General features: G+C 46.3%; 1 protein-coding gene across 7 annotated transcripts in view; it reads left to right on the top strand.

The window, feature by feature from the left end:
• The window catches only part of dachs (unconventional myosin-IXb-like dachs), a 512,416-nt gene that overhangs the window by 222,556 nt on the left and 267,973 nt on the right, over window positions 1–21,887 (top strand). For 6 of the 7 annotated variants that reach the window (XM_075883315.1, XM_075883314.1, XM_075883320.1 and 3 more), the window contains one exon: window positions 14,739–14,984. The exons of the other annotated variant lie outside the window; for it this stretch is intronic. In XM_075883315.1, coding sequence (XP_075739430.1) covers window positions 14,739–14,984 — 246 coding nt within the window. The remainder of the gene's footprint in view (window positions 1–14,738; window positions 14,985–21,887) is intronic. 7 annotated transcript variants of the gene reach the window in all.

The following is a 21,887-nucleotide window of genomic DNA, read 5'->3' as shown; positions in this document are numbered from 1 at the left end:
CCCTTCTGCACGAAAATCGGCATTTTCGAAGTCATCGCTCCAGCACTTGACACGGGACGTTTCTCAACCACCTGATGTCCCTCATTGTTCATCTCGCATGCGTGGTCCACCACCTGGGTTTTCATCACGCGGTTCTTTCAGCACTCCTAATACTCACCACTTGCCTTATAAGGACGCCGTATTCATGGTAGATGACCTGGCGCATCGGGAAAATACCTTGTCAAGCCACTGCCGTTCCGAAAGCCACTGTACTTCAGGAACGCGTAGCTCAACTCTCGCGCAAAGAAAGAAACATACGAAATCGCAACCACGTCAAACCATGTTTGCGGCGATGTCATCCTCGGGAACTAGACCAACCCAAAGTCAAAACAGTATGGAGTCACCATTGAATGCAAGTCTCGTTGATAAAAATGAAAATGCATCTACTGCTTTCCTTGACACAAATGATGCTTGCAATGCACTCGTAAATAACGCTGGGACTACCGAAAGTGTCTCCTCCTTCAACGACGATGACCAACCGCAATTTTCTCAGCGCCATCACCACACCAAGAAAAGACGGCGACGAACGAAAACTTCAAACCATCCACAGACAACCGCACCCAGTCGTCACAGTCAAAAGCAGCCTTCACGCATTGACCAACCTCCTGCTTTTCCGTCGCGTGGATATTCGGTCGCTCACAACGCCCACCTCGCGTCTCACGCGTTCACTATGGTCGGAATAGAGCGGAGAAGGTCCGAGCATACTCAGTCAAGCCCGTCACCTACAGTTCAGTTTCATGTGCCAAAAGAGTTCGCATCGTTCGTTCCACGGAAAGACAGTCATTCGCAATTAAAATATGACCAAACCGATCCTTCCGCAGTGTCGCCGTCGAATTCCCAGCCACCTGAGAGCCCAACCCACACAGGAGGCTCGGAAGGATCAACTCTCAAGCACTGCCCTGTGCCAGAAACATCCATCAAAAAAGGCGTTGCAAGAGCCTCAGCAGATTTTTCTGCCAATTCTGGCGCACTATCTTCATTGCCTGACACAAATCGCGACACCCTAACAAGTAAACTATTTGCTGGTCACGTCAACCTACAAAGAAAAGCGGGCTCGTGGTTCCAAAGGAAGTCCACCTCGTCAGACAGTGCAACATCAGCAATGCCAACAAAAGCAACAAGAGGAACCCCAACAGCTAAAACGCCCACACCAACATCGGCAACGAACAACTAAAACTACATCGCAAGGATACTTGCCGCCTGAAGAGTGTCGTGATCAACATACACTGAAGAAAAGACTGGTTCCGCATCTGAGCTATCTCCGCAGAAAGAAAAGCCAAGGAACTTTTCTGCACCAGCGTTCAAGATTGCGCCTTCGGTCGGAACATCTGCGTCATCACCACAGAAAACTCCCCAAAAGCCACAAAACAACCGCTTGTGCTCTGCAGGAACACAAGCAGCGCCTAATCAGCCACGATCAACAGGCGTGCAAATTGCATGCACTACGTTTGTATAACCCACGACAAAAAATGCGACGCCTACGAAACATTCAATCCTGCAAAGCGTTCCAACCTCGTTCGTTCTTTGCAAGAATACCGGCTGTATTTCCATCTGTTTCCATGTCCAAAGCGTTTTTGTGTTATCCAGGACGCAACCACCAGCCTCGCCCACCAGAACTCCTGCGTTAACCGGACTGCTGCACTTTCCCCTGAAGTCTTTGAAAGTTTACGGAACTCCCCTGGAGCATAGAACCAATTGTGAATTTTTGGCATTTGTAACTTTTCAACCTCTACTTGTTAACTTTTTATTGTTCGTAATCCATGCATTCTTTCGGGGGGAGGGGGAATCGTGTGACGTATGAAGCGGTGGTTAGGAGAAGTAGATGAGAAAGAAGAAGTCAGAGATGGAATTAACATGGCGTATGAGCCAGGCCACATCTCCGAGTCATCATAGCGTCACATATATATATATATATATATATATATATAAAATTATTGTTGGCGAAAGAATGAGGAATGAGGCACTTATTTCTGTCTCCCAGTTGAGGAAATGGCTCAGTGCATCAACGGCGCGATTGAGAGGCTATTGGCATTTCCCCAAGATCCGATGCAGAGCGCTGATTGACGAGAGCAGCTAATTTATATCTCGCGGGCAAAAGCGCGCCCACCTTTTGCTGCTGCGCTGGAAGTGGGGGCAGTCCCTCCTGGCGATGGCACGTCCGGCGCGCTCGTGTCGCCGTTGCTCTCTGCTTTGTCCGCGTCGATAGACGTTTGCTTACGAGCCGATTTTAATAGTTTTTTTGGGGAGCTTGGACGAAAAAGTTTTGGTTTGTCTGTATATTTGTCTGTTTGTTCACCTTTAGTGGTACTGGGTACTCTAAACAGCAGCAGCTGGCACCCCGGACGGTCGACCCCATTCGCAGCACCCACTGATGTTGCTTAAGCTTCAGCGTTCATACTTGTGCGATTGCCAATTAAAAAGCAATTATTGCGCATATCTCACACATCATAACAACACATAGATATTCTGTAATGTGCCCCTTTTACTGGAAAAGGCATACATAAGTAATTCTAAGGACCATAGCGTTTATCACGCTGCACTGACCATGCAACGCTTGCACAAAAAGGTGAGTGTTTCCAACGCTTTTCCAAGACGACACTTGTGGCACCTACCCGTTGCCTTGTGTTCTACGCCTTTGAGACGGGAGCGCATTCAGGTCTCAGAGTCGCGTGCTTCGTTTTCCAAGAAAACTGCCAGAAAGCACTCATGTCTCACGTGTGACGTGACTTGATGCGCTCGTTCACCTACGCCGCACGCTCGAGACACTCTAACGCAGCCCCTTCAGAATATCATTCACCAATTTTCTTGCGCAGGACATCAATTGAATGTTTTGTTCTCTCTCTTCACACGCAAGACTATCGTTTTTCGACGAAATTTGCAGGTTAGCATGCAGATACAGGGCCAATTTTTTGCCTTGTGCTGTATTTTCGGTCAGTTTCTCTCATTTTTTCTTTTCGCACAAGTTCTGTGCCCTTTATCTTTGTTGTTGTGCGTGATGCCGGCAACGAAGCCACAGATGCTGCGCTAGTTCGGAGCACGGAAATGCGTTATGCGGCTTCTACGAGAATCGAAATTTCTCTTTTCTGCTGCAAGTGCCCAGTGCGTATATGCTTGCGGTGGGGAAACTGTGCTGTCAGCTGTCACCAATCCAGAATCTGACAAACCACGTGTGTACCTGGAGCCGCGAATGCATCGAGCGCACCCGAGACCACCGGATCCAGCGCGTGCTCTGAATCGGTGCTGTTGAGCGTGACACTGAGTGTTGCTAAGATCCCCAGACACAGCACTTCGTCTGCATCGGGGCCAATAGCATGCATGGGCTGTTGACCCTTCATCTGCGGACGCATTTCCTAACTAAGGAAGAAATCGATGTGAATGCGAGACATCGGGACGCTGTTCGTGCTGAACTCGAATATACGCCAGCGACGCAGAAAAAATTTGAACTGATGCAGCCGGCTCTTGAAAGAGATGCTCCACTTTTGAAAAAAAAATTCTAAACGGCACTTAGAGAAGATGGAGAGAAGACAAAAGAGGAAAGGGTGTACAAGGACACTTCAACTACACTGCTAGAGCTTTTTGAGGAAAACACATGTGCTGAACTTTCAAAGACTGTTTTCTCAAAATGGATTTTATAGGTAGTTGTGGTACTGAGGAAAGGGATTTCTCAAGAACTGCTGATCATATTTGTGTGCCATTTCTTTCATTCTGTTCCTGGATGATTTTGCAAGGGTGTTACAAGTTTCTTTTTCTGAAAATTGTGCCCATAATTATTAACAAACAAATAATTATTGATAAAGGTCATACCTACTGGCTACATCAAATTCAATGTTGCATAAAGTTTCTTGGAGGGGAAATTAAAAAAGAAAATGGCTCTTTAACAACCTAGAATATCTATCCAGGAATGACCACAAATAATTTAAGCCTTCTTGTATGTCCTGGGATTTCTTCCAGATCTTCCTCAGACACACAAGTGAACCACCAAGTTAGACCTCAGTTCTCTAGAACTCTTGAGCACAATTTCATGAAACTTTTCAGCAGTTTTCGAGTTTTAATGTAGTAAACATACCCTGAAAGTTTCATTATGATATTCTAAAAAATAAAAAGTTTCGTTTCCGGGGTAGCGTCCGTCCTTAAACAGCAGATATATTATATTGTTAAGCTGACGCTAAAATCCGTGCCCTCACAAGTTTTCTCATCGCGCTTTGGTTTGTTTATCTCAATATGAATGGAAGATTTCTAGATAATAGTCGTGTGCAAGAAAATTATTGCCCTTGTTTGGGAACGACTTCTTTTTTAGCGCGGAGGCATGGAAAATAAAGGTGATGCGGCCGCTTGGGCGGAGGTTACATTTATTCTTAAGTTCATTTTGACAGGATCATTCTGATTATGTATCTATGTATTTTCTAGTACAAGAACACACCGACCAATACTTACATAATGACGCAAGGCAAACGCAGTATTCAAACTACGCGCGCTAGTTCGTGCACCCTCCAAGAGACCAGCGGCTTGATGATGAAACAAGAAAAGGCCGTGACGGCGCGCGCCTCCTCAGCACGGGATTTTGATGAAAAAGAAGTGATGCACCGCTCGAGGGTTTCTCGGAGATTGATCCCCTTTTGCTGATCGCCTGTTAGAAACGTCGCTACATTTTCCTTTACTTTTCGAGCACAAGTTAGCCCCAATAAACAGTTATTCGTACACCATTTGGATTGTACATAACAATATTGGTGTTGCGGCTCAGATATGCACAATATTTGCTTTTGGATCGACAATGTTCACAAGTATGAGCGCAGTCGAGACATCGACCACGACAGACATCAACCGACATCAGTGCGGGACATCAACCACGACAGATGGAGCATTGCTTCGAGAACTTTTTTTGCAAAAATTGCCTTCAGGTGTCCGCATAGTCGTCGCGGCCTCAGAGCACAAGGATTTAACCGCAGCCGCCGAACTTGCTGACAAACTGGTAGCAATGACCCCACCCGCACCCATGGCTGCCGTGCAAGCGCAACAGCCTCTAAACGAACTTCAAAAGATGCGTGAGCAGATTTCTCGACTTGTCACAACAGTATCAGCTTTAAACGCAAGCAGAAGGGCGCAAACGTTAACCGAGCCTAACACGCCGCTATCGCAAAAGCAGCTCGAGCATATCTGCTGATACCATCGGAGGTTCAGAAGTAGTGCGCATAAATTTGTCCCACCGTGCCTGCACTAGGGAAACAGCCACGGCAGGCACTGAGGGCGACCAGTGCTACTACGTTGCCGCCAAGTCGGCCCTCGGATTTCCCTACCAAAGGTACAGCTCCTTTGGTAGGGAAATCCTGGCCATATACGCGGCTATCTGGCATTTCTGACATTATGTGGAAGGACAAGAATTTGTGCTCACAGATCACAAGCCACTCATTTACGCACTGCATGCGAACTCCGATTTGGGTGCGCACATGGCATGGGAGCTCCACCAAATGTCGTACATCGCAGAATGCTCGACAGATATACGCCATGTTAGTGGCACGAATAATGCTGCTGCTGACGCTCTTTCGTGTGGTCCAGTGAAGGCCATCAGCCTGCTGAGCGGTGTGGACTTCACCACACTTACGACGGCTCAACGCAGTGATGGAGAATTGAAGTGCCTACTGACATCTTCAACCAGCGCCTTGAAGCTGCAATATTGGCAGAACCAACAGGATCCATATGCTACGACGTGTCTACAGGCAGAGCCCAACCGTTCGTCTCCTTGAACCTCCATCGCAGCATTTTCTACTTGCTGCACAGCCTGGCGCACCCCGGAATTCGAGCCACGCAACGGCTATGCACAGCGAGGTTCGTGTGGCCAGGAATAAACCGGGATGTCAGACACTGGACACGAGAATGCCTCGTATGCCAGCGATCCAAAGTTAAGCTACATACTGTGACCCCCTTGGGATTCTTCTCTCTGCCGGACTGTCGATTTGCCCATGTGCATGTTGACGTTGCGGGACCACTGCCGTTGTGTCAGGGCCAAAGCTACTTGCTAACCTGCATCGATTGCTTCACGCGATGGCTGGAGGTCGTGCCCATTCCAGACATGACTGCTGATACCGTTGCCCGCGCATTTATTTTCTACTGGGTGGCCCGCTTCGGAGTGCCGGCAACCGTGACTATGGATCGCCGAACACAGTTTGAGTCCGCCCTATTCGCAAGCGTCACCCGGCTCTTGGGTTCTTCCCGCATTAGAACAACGGCCTACCGTCCGATAAGCAACGGTATAGTGGAAACGTTTCATCGTCATCTGACGACGAGCCTGGCGGCTACTGCTAGTCACAGTTGGGTAAAGGCACCGCCGTTTGTTCTGTTGGGCGTTAGGACGGCTCTGAAAGCAGATATAGGATGCTGAACTGGTGTACGGAACAATGCTTCGCCTCCCAGGAGAGTTTTTCGCCACCAGTAAGGACGAGAACGTGTACGCAAACGTGGACTACACCGCGCGACTGTGAGACATCATGAGCAAGCTACGCGCTGTTCCTCCGCGTCCGCCCGCAGCCCAGCCACTCTATGTGGACCGGGAACTCTCCTCCTGCTTTCACGTGTTTGTGAGGCACGACGCCGTACAGCATCCACTTCGGCCCCGTTCGATGGGCCTTTCAAGGTGTTGCGACGGGCAGACAAGCACATTACAATCGACAGAGGTAGTCCTCACGACGTGTTTTCTCTAGAACGTGTAAAACCAGCACACTTGGAATCCGACAGCGGAGCACCTGCACCTCCTCGAGCTCAATCTTCGCAGGCACCCCTGGCAGACCACGTAGCGCAGCCCCAACAAGTCTTCAAATGGTTCACGCGGAGTGGGCGGTGTACGAGACCCTTGGTGCGCATGAACTTATGAACCACAGGGGGTCGTCCGAGTGCGGCCGTTGTGCGTGCACTCACTGGGGGGGGGGGCGAGAGTCCTGTGGCGACGCAAAGCGGCACTTCTGTGTGCGGGGCAGAGAGCGCATGCGCCTGCACGAGAAAGTTATGTTCGAGACAAAGGGTGATGTTATAAGTCAGTTGTTGTTGTTTGAAACGCGAGTTGTTCACTTGCGCAGCTCTACCGAGCGCCACATCTCAACAAAGATTTTGGCACGAAATGCAGAGATGAAACTTTAACCCCTAATAATCAACTCACCATAGAGAAACATATGGCACTAAAATTCTCAAAGTGCAGTTTGTCAATCTAAATCAAGTCATTGTTCTTCTTCAGAGTCCCTTTAAGGTTAACCATGTAGTCATCATTTAGAAAAACAAGGGGCCTATAAATTTTGCAAAGCTGGCGGAGTGACTGCTGTGTACTTACAAAAGATAATCACGTTAGAGCACGCAATGTCGTCTTGGCAAGAGGTACAGAAGTTAGGAGGCCACTACAAATGTTGTGCCCATTGTAGTTGGGAGATTAAATTTTGTTGGGAGCGGAGGATGTTGTGATTTGTTTGGAACTCCCGCAAGAATGGCATGCACATGGAGCGACTTCGAGAAGAACAAAGAAGAGAATGTTGAGCAAAATAGAATATGCTCGTAGTTGACATGGATGCTCAGCTTTGCGTCTTTTTCATTTTGCACCTTCAGACGCTGAAGTGTGGTTTTGCCACAACTTTATCATAACAGACTTCTCGCAATAATTCTTGCTACATTTTTTGGTCTTGATGTCTCTATGTACTTGATGACACAGTCTACCAAACTTTTTTCTTGTGATGTGGTCAGTGATTTGCCCTTAGGACCAGAACCTGCAAAGTTTCGGGAAGAAGTCAAGCACAAGCTAATAACTGGAATGTTTATTTACGGTATTTAGATTCGGAAACTAGTGTGGTGCTATATGCAGTATTTATGATAGCATGTTTTGAGCATCTCGGTGCTCGGTCTTCCCTGATTCCCTGCAGGGAAAACAATTGTGTTCAGGACAGTTCAATGAAAAAGTAGTCTTCATCGCCGCCCCCAAAATGAAAAGGTCAAACGCCGCCTCCTTCACATTTCAGCAAAAAATGAAGAGGCACACTCAGTTCGTCCTATAACGAGAGAGAAGTACATCACAAGACACAGTGCACATAGAGTCCTACGTAGAGGTCCACTGTGTAGTCAAGTGTAGTGTTGATTCATGGATAGCGACTGCGGTGCCAGGCAGCCCACGGTGTCTGGGGGCATGATGGCGCCACGTGTTGTGGAAAATGTATTGGAAGGTGCATTATAGGTGCTCAGCCTATTGTCCAGTGCACTTTGATGAACAAAGCAGCCCAGAGGTGACCACTCCTTCTAAGCAGCTCTGACTGCAAGTAGCCTATTATATATCACCTTAAGCACAAGCGAGCGAAGATGAGGAATACGAAGTGACATGGCCGAGGACTCTGAGCTCGTGACCAGGCTGCTGCATTCAGCGTTCTGGACATGAAATAAAGGGCACATGAAATAAAAATAAATACTGCTGATGAGGAAACGAGACCCTGCAAAGCAGGTTCACTTTGAAGACGATGCCCAAAGGCAAGATACCAGAATTGGTGCCCAGCACCGTCTGGTCCTCGTGGGTAGAACGCCTGAAGTTCTACTATGAAGCCAACGACATCGTAGAACCGGCCAAGAAGCGAGCAGTGCTTCTCACGCTTTGCGCTGAGCAAGCCTACGAGACGCTGAGGGCCCTGATGGCCCCACAGAAGTCTTCTGAGGTGAACTTGGTGCACATCATCAATATACTGACACAGCACTTTGGTCTCAGGTGTTCTGAGATGCTTGGCCATTATCGTTTCCAGAAACGAAACAAGCTTCAGAACGAATCTGTCAAAGATTATGGGACAGCCTTGCGAACCTTGGCAAAAGACTGCAACTTTGGCAACGTAGACTCCATGACGGCGGGACGAGAGGCGTCAAACGGTAGCGCCGAGGTCCATCAAGCAGCGAGTACGAGGCTGCCTTTGGAAGTGATGCTTCGAGGCAGACTGGTATGTGGAATCCACAATTCTCAACATTAACAATGGTTGCTAGCATAGGATAAGCTAACGTTTAAGAAAGCCTACAAACTCGTGTTGACAGCTGCAAAAGACCAGCAGAGGCAGATACAAGGCAGTCAGCAGCAGGGTGACACTATCGTTCTGTCAGAATTTTCAAAAGTGCATGACAAGAGAGCCGCCTCAGTGCTTCCGACGTCTACCTGACCATAAGGCCGAGAAGCGGTTTTTAAAAAACGCGATGTGTAACATCTGTCATGAGGGTCACACCGCCAAAGATTGTCTCTCTAAGAAGGCTAAAGCTCAGAAGTACCAAAGAATTCATTGTTTATAAGAGCAAGACGAACTGTTAGAAGAACAGGATGACTACCTTCTTACTGTTTTTCACACGAAACCACAGATGACAACCACACCTTCGTTTATCGTGGCAGTTCTACTTTCTTGTCAGCCACTCAAGATGAAAGTCAACCTGGGAGCAGTGTTCTCAATAATAAGTGGAGCGACTTTTGCTTGCCTCTGGCCTCATGATGCTCCCGTGTTAAAAGAACGCAAGCTTACTTTACGGACATGGTCGGGAGAGTGTCTAAACATCGTCGGTTTTGTGCTCATCGATGTTTCTTTCAAACACAACAAAGCTCGGCTACCATTTCTCGTGGCTGGAGGAGTGAGAGCCAGTTTGTTAGGAAGAAATTGGTTCGAAAAACTGCAAATTAGGATGCATGGACTCGACAATCTCACTGGAAGAATCATTGAAGACACCTTAGCCATGGTTTTTGTGGTTTTCGATGATGCTCTCACTAGACATTCAGGCTCACCTGTGTGCATCAACCTGGCTGAAGACGTGACACCCAAGTTTTTGAAATGCCGGCAGGTGCCATTTGTTCTTTGCGATGCCGTCTGTCGAGAACTCAACAAGCTCCAGGCTTAAGGCATAATTGAGTCCATCTCCGCCTCAGGCTGGGCTACACCCGTGATAGTGGGGAGGAAGAAGAATTGATTTTTGAAGTTGTGCAGGGACTATAGAAGTGCTGTGAATGGGAGTAGTATCAAGCTAACTACATATTCTTTGCCAATGGCAGCTGAGTTGCTTGCAACCCTTCGAGGTAGACAGACATTCTCGAAGATTTATTTAAAACAGGCTTATCAACAACTGCATGTCGACAAAGCCACGTAAGAGATGCTGACTATCAATACAATTAAAGGATTGTACGCGATAAAGTGGCTACCATTCGTTGTTTTAGCATCACCATCTAATATTTCAATGCTTCGTGAATACTCTGCTCCCTCGACTGCTAGACTTTTGCGCCTATTTGGACGACTATTAATTATCACTACTAACGGCTACTAATGACTACTAACTACCAGAAACTATAAGTACTTCAAAACAGAACTTTGCGGTGCATTCATGGTTACTGTGGCAGTCCCTAGGATCTTCTCACTTCACCATTGTTCGTCACTATGCTTTGCTTAAAGTGAATCAAGTCTATTTTTTCGTCTGTTGTAGCATATTAAAGTCAATTATTTACATTCTCAAAGCACTACTTTGGTTAATGATGCATACCATTTTCGAAAACAAAGCCTGTGGGTCCCTAAGACGTGTACAAACTATGGCAAACAAAAATTAACTTCTCAGGTTACTGTGGGCTGAGAACAAAATGTCTACAAATGCTAATTCTCATGTCTCAATGAAAATATTTAGGAAACAAACAAAGAAATATTTACTCGACACTGGTTTCTGTTAGCTATAATATTTTCACTGCTATATGCTTAAGAACAGTTTATTTTGTTGTACTTGCAAGTGTAGCTGATTTATTTATTTATTATGTCATGTATGTAGTTATATTGTTTTGTTAACTGTCGCCAGACTGTACAAGAGAGCCGAGGCCTTTGTCAGGCACCCCAGCCTTTAGCCCTGGCTTCCTCCTTTGTATGAAATGAAAATAAACTTCACTTCACTTCACATCCTCATCATGAGAGCGTCAAATGAAAAACATTTATATCGACTGGAGGCAGTTCTGCAGCATTTGCAAAAGGCAGGCCTTAAAGCCAACAAAGAAAAGTGCATATTTATTGTACGGGAAGTAGGGTTCGTGGCCTACAAAGCACGTGCTAGGGGGTTGAGCCAACGTCTGAAAAAAGTTGAAGCAATAACGAGTGCACCAGAACCAACAAACCAGGCGGAACTGCAATCTATTGCCGAACCTTTACATCGCTTCTTGGACAAAGAAACTAAGTGGTGATGGGAAGCTCCGCACAAGGCTGCTTTCAAGAAACTTGCACTACATGAATGTACGATCCTTGCACATTACGATGACTCTCGTCCGCTGATGCTGAGCTGTGATGCCTCGCCTTATGGCTTAGGAGCAGTAATTGCGCAGGTGGACGGGAACAGACAAGAAATACCAATAGCCTTCACATCGAGAACCCTCGGGAAATGCGGGAGAAATTATTCTCAGCTTGACAGGGAAGGCCTTGCAATTGTGTTTGGAGTCAGGCGTTTTCACCAGTATATTGCCGGTCGGCATGTACTCGGTGATTGACCATAAGTCACTTCTTGGAATCATGTGCCCTAACAAACAGATTCAGCAAGTATTATCACTAAGAATGCTTCGTTAGTGTGTGACTTTGAATGCCTTTGATTACAAGTTGGTGTACAGAGAAGAGAAAAAGCATCAGAATGCAGATGTACTCAGTAGGCTTCTTCTGGCTTCCAAGGTCCATGAGCTAACGGCACCAGGGGACGTGTTGATGATTGAAGGATTGCGGAAAGCTCCACTGACTGCTGAGAAGATAGCCAGATTGACAATGAAAGAGCCCACACTTTCTCAGGTTCATCATGGGCTACAAATCGAATCAGCAGCATCATGGCAGGGCACAAGTTTTCAACCGCACAAGAGTCGGGTGCAAGAACTTTTCACGCACCGTGGTTGTGTTATGCGGCACATGAGTCGTGATTCCTATGAAGGCAAGAGAGGAAGCGTTGACTCTTCTTCATGCAAATTACCCAAGAATGACTACGATGAAATGTTTCGCTCGCAGTCACTTTTGGTGGCCTGGTTTGGACGCTGACATAGAGTTGAAAGTGCGATCATGCAAGACATTACAAGTGCACAGCCGCCTTCCTTCCGCGATGGCGATTCCGGAATGGCCCCGTTCAAATCTACCATGAAAGGTCGTTCACGTTGACTACGCGGGGCCGGTGAAGAACAAGAGTTTTTTTAATCGTAGTGGATGCATTCTCCAAGTGGTTAGAAGTAACACAAGTTCTGTCACAGTCTACTTTCACTGCAACGGATTCGCTTCAATCACTGTTCGCCACTTTTGGCATACTGCAAGTCATAGATTTCGATAATGGAACGACATTTGTTTCGTCCGAGTTGCAGCACTTTTTCAAGGTGAACATGATCAAGCACATAACATCAGCTCCATATCATCCGGCAACAAATGTGCAAGCGGAACGTCTGGTGGCAGAAGTGAAAATGGCTCTCAAGAAATTAACTGATGGTAGCCTTTCCTGTCGGCTATCGAGGTTTCTATTCAAGCAGCATACGTCACCACACACCACAACGCAGAAAACTCCTGCAGAGCTAATGTTCGGAAGGCAGCTGTCGTCTCACCTGGATGCGCTACATCCGCGAAAACTTACCCAAGAGGAAAAGGTGAATGACATGACAGAACATTATGTGCCAGGCGACAAGGTGTGGGTTAAGAATTTTCTCATTAACCCCGCATGGCTTCCCACTGTAGTACTTGAAGATTGCGGCAAACCGTCATTTGTAACAATAACTCAAGACGGCAGGAGGCACAGGTTTCATGTAGATCACATGAAGAAAAGGCACATGGATATTGAAATCGCCGTTCAAGAAACATCATACTATTCGTATCCAGAAGACGATTTTTACAAAGGCAACCGTGAAACAAAAGATGCTCTTGCAGTGGTTGGTTTGCCTGCTAGTGCATCCGCGGATGAGGGCTGTAAAGCAAGAACGTCGGAAGAAACGTATCCCACTCAACATCCGGGAACCATTCCTGACTGTATGCCACGCAGCCACTATGGTCGTATTCTGAAGGCACCAGAGAGACTGAACATGTGAAGATACTGACATAAAATAAGATCACTAGAGGGGGGAGATATTATATACATATCAGCTTAATGCATCGTAACACATTTCATTTTTTGGGAAAGAAGTAAAACATAAGTCAATTAATGTTCTTGAATTTCGACTTATTCGCATAGGAAGGTCAATGAGATTTTCACAACCATTTGCTAAAATAGTTTGAATAAGCTGGGTACTTTCATTATTCTTTGAAAGGAAATCAACATTGAAGTCACCAACAATAAGCAAAAAGTATTTCTTCATCTTAGCCAGTTCAAACACTTGGTACTTGAACTTGAAGGAAGAGTTTGACACCAAGAGTTCTAAATCCAGAAAGCGTAGTGTCAGGTGTTGATGTGCATCATTGGTAACCCCAAGCATTGATAACTTTGCAGAACGACAGTGACCCGACCTTAAAATCAAGGGTCATGTGGAATACCTCAAATGGGAGGCTACCGTTGTTCCAATTATATTAAAAGGAGGAGTGGCATCATTTTTTTTTGCGTAACAGCATTCTCATCAAGAGAAATTTCTCATCACATTGGGTCAACCGCCTTATCCCAGTACCTTCGGTGTTACGTCCAGCAGTTCTGGATTCTCCGCATGATGGCCCGACGGCTGGACACCTTGCATTTTCCCTCACACTAGCGAGGATACAGTAAAAGTGTTACTGACCTCGCCTTACTGCCGACGTCACCCACTACATAGAAACCTGCTGAGACTGTCAACGACGAAACACACCGCCAGCTAGGTCAGCTCGACTTCTGTAGCCCATTGAGCCACCTCGCCGGCCATTTCTTCAAATCGACATAGACCTAATGGGACCGTTTGCGACATCGGCTTCTCGAAGCAAATGAATCACCGTAGCTACTAACTACCTCACCCCCACGCTGAGACACTGCCTTTGGGCAGTGGCTCCAAGGTAGCAAAGTTTTTTGTCGAGAACATTGCCCTGCGTTATGGTACCATAGAGGTTCTGATACCGACTGAGGTAGGGCCTTCACTGCGGACCTGCTATCCTGAGGTACAACCGCGTGCAAGTCACTGCCGCACCACCAGCTACGACCCACAGACCAATGGCCTGACCGAGCGTCCAAACAAGACCATCTCTACTATGCTGGCCATGTACGTCACATTATACATTATGAAAGTTTCCGTAGACCCTTCATAAAACCCGTTCATGTGAAAATGCCGACGAAGAAGATGCAGAGGCGACCAGAAGTAGCCGAGGCGAAGTGCTTTGTTTCATCTTCTGTTCCTCTCTGTGTCTTCTTCGTCGATGGTGTTTTGAAACAACGCATATATGAGACTCTGGCATGACCCACCTGGTCCCAGTCATTTTGATTTCATTTCATATTTATTTCAGACAACCAGTATACAAAGTTGCTGAGGGAATCATCATGTAAGGGTAAGGAAAGCTTTACAATCTGCGGTGCACGTACAGGAATAACTGTAGTGAATGTATGTAAGTATGCCGTAAAATCGAAATTGCGATTCTTTGAAAAAGTTAGTCATCAGAGGCAAGGATGTGTAAATAATTATGATTAACACAAATAATAAGGATAACTACTTAAATACGTGGTGACGGCAGACATTGTCCTATTGGCAAGTGCCGTCCTCATTGATTAACATGAGAACGGGTGGTGCGCAGACTTGCCTGTCGGTGCTGGGCATCCCGTTCCTGGACGTAGTGCGCGTGCTGGCGGCCGTGCTGCTTCTGGGCAATGTGCAGTTCACCGCAGACTCGGACCACCATCAGCTGGAAACCAAGGGTGGCGAGGTCAAGGCAGTCGCCTCCCTGCTCGGAGTGGCCAGCGGAGCCCTCTTCCAGGGACTGACATCGCGCACGCGCTCCGTTCGCGGCCAGATTGTCAAGACCACCTCGGACGCTGGCACGGTCAGTCCCCCCTAGCTTAGAATGGTAGTTATGCTCATTAACGCGATAGGTTGAAGGAGCTCATTTTGCAGGAATTCCAGCGTAGGTGTGGCTGTGGGCGTCGTTGGTTGTCAGTGATGCAAGTAAAATCAATACCGTATTTACTCGTGTAATAAACCCACTCGCATAATGAACCCACTTCTTATCTGGGTCCTTGAAAAAAAAAGAAAAAAAAACATTTTTACATTTTCAATGTATTCGTTCACTTTGTTTCGGCATGATAGCCAGTGCCGTTGACGATCCAAACAACATAAAGCAAGTCATTATATCACAAAATGATAACGCAATAAAAGTCATAACATAGTTTTGCAACCATGCTAAACAGGTGTGAGTAGCACGAGCGTGGACCACGTCAATCGAAATTTGAAAGTCGCGCCTTTTAGGGGCAAGCGCTATTCGTTGAACGCAGGAGAAAACTGTTTGCTGATAGCGCAAATTAAGCACAGCAGCACAAAAACAAAGCACGTGGCCTTCATAATGGTGCACGCACGGCGTAGAAACACACCACAGACTCTTCATCTCGGAGGCCTTGCAAAGCACAACCACACCCACCAGGCCGACGGCGCATTTTGCACCCGCAACATTTGTGCACCACCATCCAACGCTGCGTTTTTGTTGTCGGGTTTGTCGCTGTGAACATAGTTGGGATACCTGATGCGCAGGGCGCGTTTGTCCGGTATGCTAGCTGCACGGCTGGTTAAAAAACAGCATGAGCTGGAGTATTGGAACTGAGCCACTGGACGACACTGCGACATCGATCTGTGCGCTTTCATTATGGGAGGAAACAAAAAGAGCTTCGGGCTACAAAAAAGATTTCACGGGCCAAAAAAAGCAAAGCCGTCACGTGAAACATTCGCAGTTAAATTTCCCGTGTAATGAACCCTCCTCCCAAATTGACGTCAACTTTTCTGAAAATAAGGTGGGTTCATTATACGAGTAAATATGGAAATAATAATTTTCAGGTCTCAGTCAGGATAAAACTCGGGTGTCCTGCATGGCCAGCATTTGCTCCACCACAGAGACAAAATACTTATCATTCGTTTATCTTACATGGTATTTTTTACAAATAAACTTTATGTATATACACTGCACACAGAGTACCTAGAAGCCACCTCTGTAAATCTACAAGAGGCATACAAAATATTTTTTCAACGCTGTGTCCTAAAAGGGTATTGAGCAGTGTATTTCATCAACTGTCAATATCAGTCCGGCTGAAACTGTATTTCTCTACAAAAGTTTTTTAGCTGTACTGTCATTCGTACAAAATGTGACTGTAAAAACGCCATTGGTAGCATCAAAATAAAATATTATGACAGTTCACATGCTCTCGTTAATGGGCATGCAGTTTATGGAAAACATGTATGTTAGACATGCAAGAGCCACAATAAACTGCTTTTGATAAAGATACCGGTGACCTCGAGGACTACCACTAAAAATTCTGGCGCCACCATCGGTTTCAACAATGGCAACGGGGTGGTTAGGGAAGCATGTTTGCTGGGATAGAGTTACTTAGCTAGCCGGGCCAATGCTCGCTTTTTGGGGGAGTTTCTGCAGTGGTGGAAATTTGAATTCGGCTGCGATGTTTATGACTGCCTCTGGTTCGAGAACAACCACTGTGATTAATGCATTGAGCAACACATTCAACTGCTCATTACACTCCTCCATGACTGTGATCATGCGAGGCACAATGTGAGGCATGTGAAATAAACACTGGTAAACCCAAACTAAGCGTGTGTCTAACCTCATTGAGAAGCACTAACATGTAACAAATAATCGTGAAAGGCCATGTCAGGTTGAACTCACTGCTGAACAGCGGGCCACATGCTTAAGCTTTCGCTGGTCAACCATTTCTACAGAGTACATGGTTTTTCCAATCTTCCTTATCATCCAAATTGCCTTTTGGCTTCTGCCCTGGTGATTAATTTTTCTTCTATTGGTATAAGTCTACTACACTTGTGGAGCGAGCCTAGGTACTTTTATTTACTGTTTTTTTCCCCCGCAATAATAAATATATATATATTACCATTCTATCACGTGTGACAGCTACCTGCGTATCCCTGGCTATAGTGTATGCACACTGTGGACTGCAAACACATATGAAACCCATGTTTCACAGTCAAAAAGACTCCAAAATGGAAAACCTGAACAGAGGACATGTTGCTGAATATCAGCTTATGTGCAGTAGTTAGATGTAGCTGCTTAAACTTATTACTCTTCAATTCACATTTGGCAAGTAACTGAAACTGTAATCGAAGTCGGCTGCAATCTGCTGGACTAGTCGCATAAGTGTGCGTATGTCCTGCTTCCTTCACTTCACTGCCAAACAAACTGTCTGTGGCGTTTCGGTTTTGATTTCATGGTTGCCAGATTCGGTTTTATGTAAGATATTTTCGCCCTCAGGGGGCGCTACCCTGTGTATATATGCGCGGCATTGTCTATAATAAAGGTGTTTCTACCGGCTGCTGTGTACCTCGCGTCGGCCGGCGCTGTCATGCGGCACGTCTGCTGCACGATATTTGTAGTGCTTGTACCATACTTTGCAGTGAAAGACGAACTGTCTTATGCCAATGGGCTCATTTTCTGTGGAGAACATGGTACAGTTTTTGAAACTTGCAGAGAGCAAATAATTCAGTTAGCCCATGAGAACCATCCAGGCATAATTCTTACAAAGCAGCTGCTTCGTGATGGGTATTGGTGGCCGTGCCTTGACAAACAATTGTAAAGTGCGGTTACGAACTCTTACATCTGTCAGGCTGCCGACAAATGAGCGAAACTTGTCTTTGCACCCCTACAACTAGTTTCTTTTCTTGAGAAACCGTGGGAGAAGTTAGGCATATGGACATTATGGGTCCTCTTTCAAATGTTCCCTCAGATTGTTGCTTTACAGTCACTTTGATTGACTATTACTCCAAATGGCCTGAGGTTTGTTTCATTCGAGACGTTACGTCTGATGCAGTCATCATCTTCTTGACTTCAGTCTTCTGCTGTGAAGGTTTTCCAGCATGCTTAGCAACAGACAATGTTCCCCAGTTTAAGTCTCGTCAGTTTGAATCTTTCCTTTCCAAACAAGGTATTCAACACCTCTGTTCTACTTATCATCCTCAAGCCAATGGGCAGGTTGAGCGGTTTGACACGGTCCTGAAAGAGTACATTCAATTAACCCAACTAGAACAATGTCCTCTAATAAAGGCAATTACAGAGTACTTGGTTACTTACCGTTTTTATGCTCAGGCAACTACAAGATTCTATCTCTCAATGTTGCTTCATAAGCGTCGACTTTGCACAGCGGTTGTTATAACTGATCTGTTGTTGACTTCTACTTTTCAGTCATTTTCTGACAATACAATTCACTCGCGTTAATACGAAGTTCACGGGGACCGCAAAAAACTTCGAATTAAGTGGAATTCCAATTAACCACAATGAAGGAAAAATACATTTATTTCAAAGCAGTTTATGAGAAAAAATCTGTGATTGCCGTTTGCTTCTGTTTGCTGAATCTTGCAGCAGAAAGCAAGTCCTGCAGGCTGTATATGTGCCCGAGTGCTTCCTCGGCGTTGCTCTCAGCAGGGAAAAACCGCTGCGCGAGGGCAAGGCCTGCGGCTACATCAGAAGCCCGCTGTAGTGGCTCACTTGCGGCGTCGTCGTCGTCAACCTCAGTTTCGTGACTAGGCTCGCTGGGCCGAACCATCTCCACGATCTCAGCGTCTGACAGTGCACCGCACGTTTCTACCGAACTGTCAGTGGCAATGTACTCCTCAAAAGGGACATCAGCGTCTTCTCAGCATCTTCTCGGGCAACATTCTGTAAAAAAGTGCTGTCTCGTCGGCATTGAAGATATCTTCCGGCCGATATACTCCCAAGTATTTGCGAAGCTGATTTTTCCTCCACGTATTACAAGTTTCAGCGTTGACGGCAGCCTTTTCCCCGTTAACGCTTTTAAACACCATATCGTGGCGCTGCTTGAACCGTATGAGCCACCCTTCGGACAAAGCAGAGTTCTCTATGCCTAGCATAATTGCAAGCGATGACGCTTTCTCTGCAACAATATCGCCGCTGAGAGGAAGTCTGTTGCTTCGAGCCTCCCGAATCCAGATGAGCAGCGCTTGCTCTAACTCCGGGTGGGCGCCGGTGCGCATTCTCTTGCGAGACATCTTGAACTGGTCATTTTCGAATGCGTCTAGTACCGAGCGTCCAGTACAGGATGTTAGACAAGGTATTAGGCTTGATGCCGTATTTCTGTGCAATATCTTGCTTGGCGGTGCCTCCTTGCTTAACTTCTTTCAAAATTTTGACTTTCGTCACCAAGTCAAGCGTCTGATAAGGGCCGCGAGTTGCCATAGTAAATGCACTTGGAGCTTGGTCGCACGTGGAAACGCTGAGTCTGCACACGACCGTAATGAGATCAACAATGAGGCCCTGAACCGGAACCGCCGGGGCAGCCGCTTCGTGATCTGGGGCGCTGCATGCAACTGCGATGCCATCAGCTGACGCTTTGAGCTGCGGCGCTGTGGTCAACTGCGATGCCCTTGGGTGCCGGTCGGACACGCATTGTTGTTTAGCACTACGAAAATAGGAAATTCAACAAACATTATGATTTCCTCCGGGAATTCGATTGAAAATAAAATTGAATTAACCGAAATTTCAGACCTCTAGCTTTCAGTCACTGAGAATTTATTCCTGTTGAACTGCATGCAAAACAGACCAGACCCCCACTCCACTTTCAATTAACCGATAATTCCAATTAAGCGACTGAACTATCGGGAGTCGACTGTACCATAAGGACGGGAGTTTTTAATAGGCAGAAGTACATGAAAAACTATGTGGATCAGAAGTGAGGAGCCAAACCTCCAGTCATACAGGTTGGCCAGAGAGTCAAAGTACGCATTCCTGGAAAAAAACACAAGTATAGAGGCTCGTTTGCTCTTATGTCTGCAATTGGATCCCAAGCATTTAATCTCAGTGATGGATTGGTTTGGGATGCTTCTGAACTTGTAATCGTTCATTCCAAACGGGGACCACCTTCACGCTTGCACCTTTCAATGCCTTTGCAGAACCAATCACAGTACTCTGCCTCGGTTCCACGATTGGTTTCTATCCCTATTCCTGCAGCATCACTATCTGTTCCTGGGGGAAAGGATATTCAGACACTGGTTTCAAATCCGGCTGTGGTGCCCAGCCACCATGAAGTTTTACTGTGCACCGAGCATGCTTCAGAGTCCTCGGGCTCTTCTCAGGCTCTGTATCAATACTTCACTGACGAGCCCAGTCCCCATGTCAGTAGCTTTCCCAACAATAATGAACATGCTTCCAAACCTTCAGGTTCCCATGTTTCGCATCAGGGTTCTCCGTCTCCAGCTACAACTGGTGGACGCTTAAGCGAGTCGTCAGACTCTTCAATGCTCTCGCGGTGCCTGAGCAACGCATAAGCGAGCCAGTAGGCTCATCCTTACATACCAAACTTGCTGCTCCGCAAGAGAACACTTCAGAGGGCACGGAGCTTCGGTGTTCTATGCCTTCACGTAAGAAACCGTCCAGGTTTAAAGACTTCGTGTCCTAAATTCTTCTTTCTTACTCGTATATTGGAATTTGTACCATACATGTGCATTGTTGTGTGTATGCTGTGCATTTATTTATTGTATAAAGGTATAAGGAATACACTGTCCTGCTGTGATTTTTTGTTGTAAATAGTCTATATAGATGCTTTCAGCCATGGTGCGCTGTGTAAATAGCCTTTTTTTTTTCCTTCTCATGCCGCTTCTCTCTTCTTCAATTGGTTACTTTATGACAAAAGGAGGGGGTGGTGTTAAGGTTTTAAATACAGAAGTTCTATGTGTCATGACATTCTTCTAAAATTGTATAGGGTTATAAAAGTTACTTATGTGCCAATAATCATTCTATAAGGATTTTAGAGCCACATGTCCTTTTCACTCTAGGGGAGATATGATGTGGTGTTTTGGTTTCGATTTCATGGTGGCCAGATTCGGTTTCATGTAAAGTATTTTCGCCTTCAAGGGGCGCTACCCTGTGTATATATGCATGGCATTGTATATATCAAAAGAGTTCCTGCTTGGCCACCGGCTGCTGTGTACCTTGTGTCGGCCGGCACTTCAGCGCCGTGCCCTGTGTTCTTCGTGTGGCAGGTCCGCCACACGATACTACGCTGTCGTCCAGTATAGCAGTTGTTTTCCGGAAGCTGGATAAACCATAGGACTACACAGAACTACAGAGAGTCCTTAACAGCCAGTGTTGCCTCATAACATGAATAACGCTGTCAAACTCCATCAAATGTTGAATTTGAAGTTAAATAGTGGTCATTTGGGCAGGAATTTAGTAACAGGCTGTAACATTGTAACAAAAATTTATTGACTGTTTAAAACCGCACGAATGATGGATACGCGGGTAGACTAAAAACGACACTGTTTACGAAGGCGCGTGCCCTCCCCATGCTCCGGGTTGCCAGGGCATTATGTCCATTCACGTGAACATTGACACTTGATGCCACACCCCCCACACTTACACGAAAGCTTCCCCTAAAGGTATAATATATTTGGTGGTCGGTGAGAGCGCTGCGGTCGGTTTTTTACAACTGGTGGGTGCTGCTGTGGTAGCCCTTCTGCTGGAGCTGAAGCATTTGGCACGGGTTCTTCTTGCTGTCATTCGGGGAAGAATTCCTCTAGTAGGTCTTCATTTGATTTCGCCTTGGATCTTCTTGGGTCTGCTGTGTGCCTCCGGCGTATCTGATCCAGATGTCGTCTAAGGATCCCTCTTCGAGTTTTCACTACCAAGAGATGATTTTCTTGCACTTCATACCACCTCTTCCGGTAACCACAGTTCACCAGTACCAAAGTTTTTATAAAAGACTAG

This window comes from Rhipicephalus microplus, unplaced genomic scaffold, assembly GCF_043290135.1.
Source record: "Rhipicephalus microplus isolate Deutch F79 unplaced genomic scaffold, USDA_Rmic scaffold_16, whole genome shotgun sequence".
NCBI lineage: Eukaryota > Metazoa > Arthropoda > Arachnida > Ixodida > Ixodidae > Rhipicephalus > Rhipicephalus microplus.
This window is presented reverse-complemented; position numbering and strand designations above follow the sequence as displayed.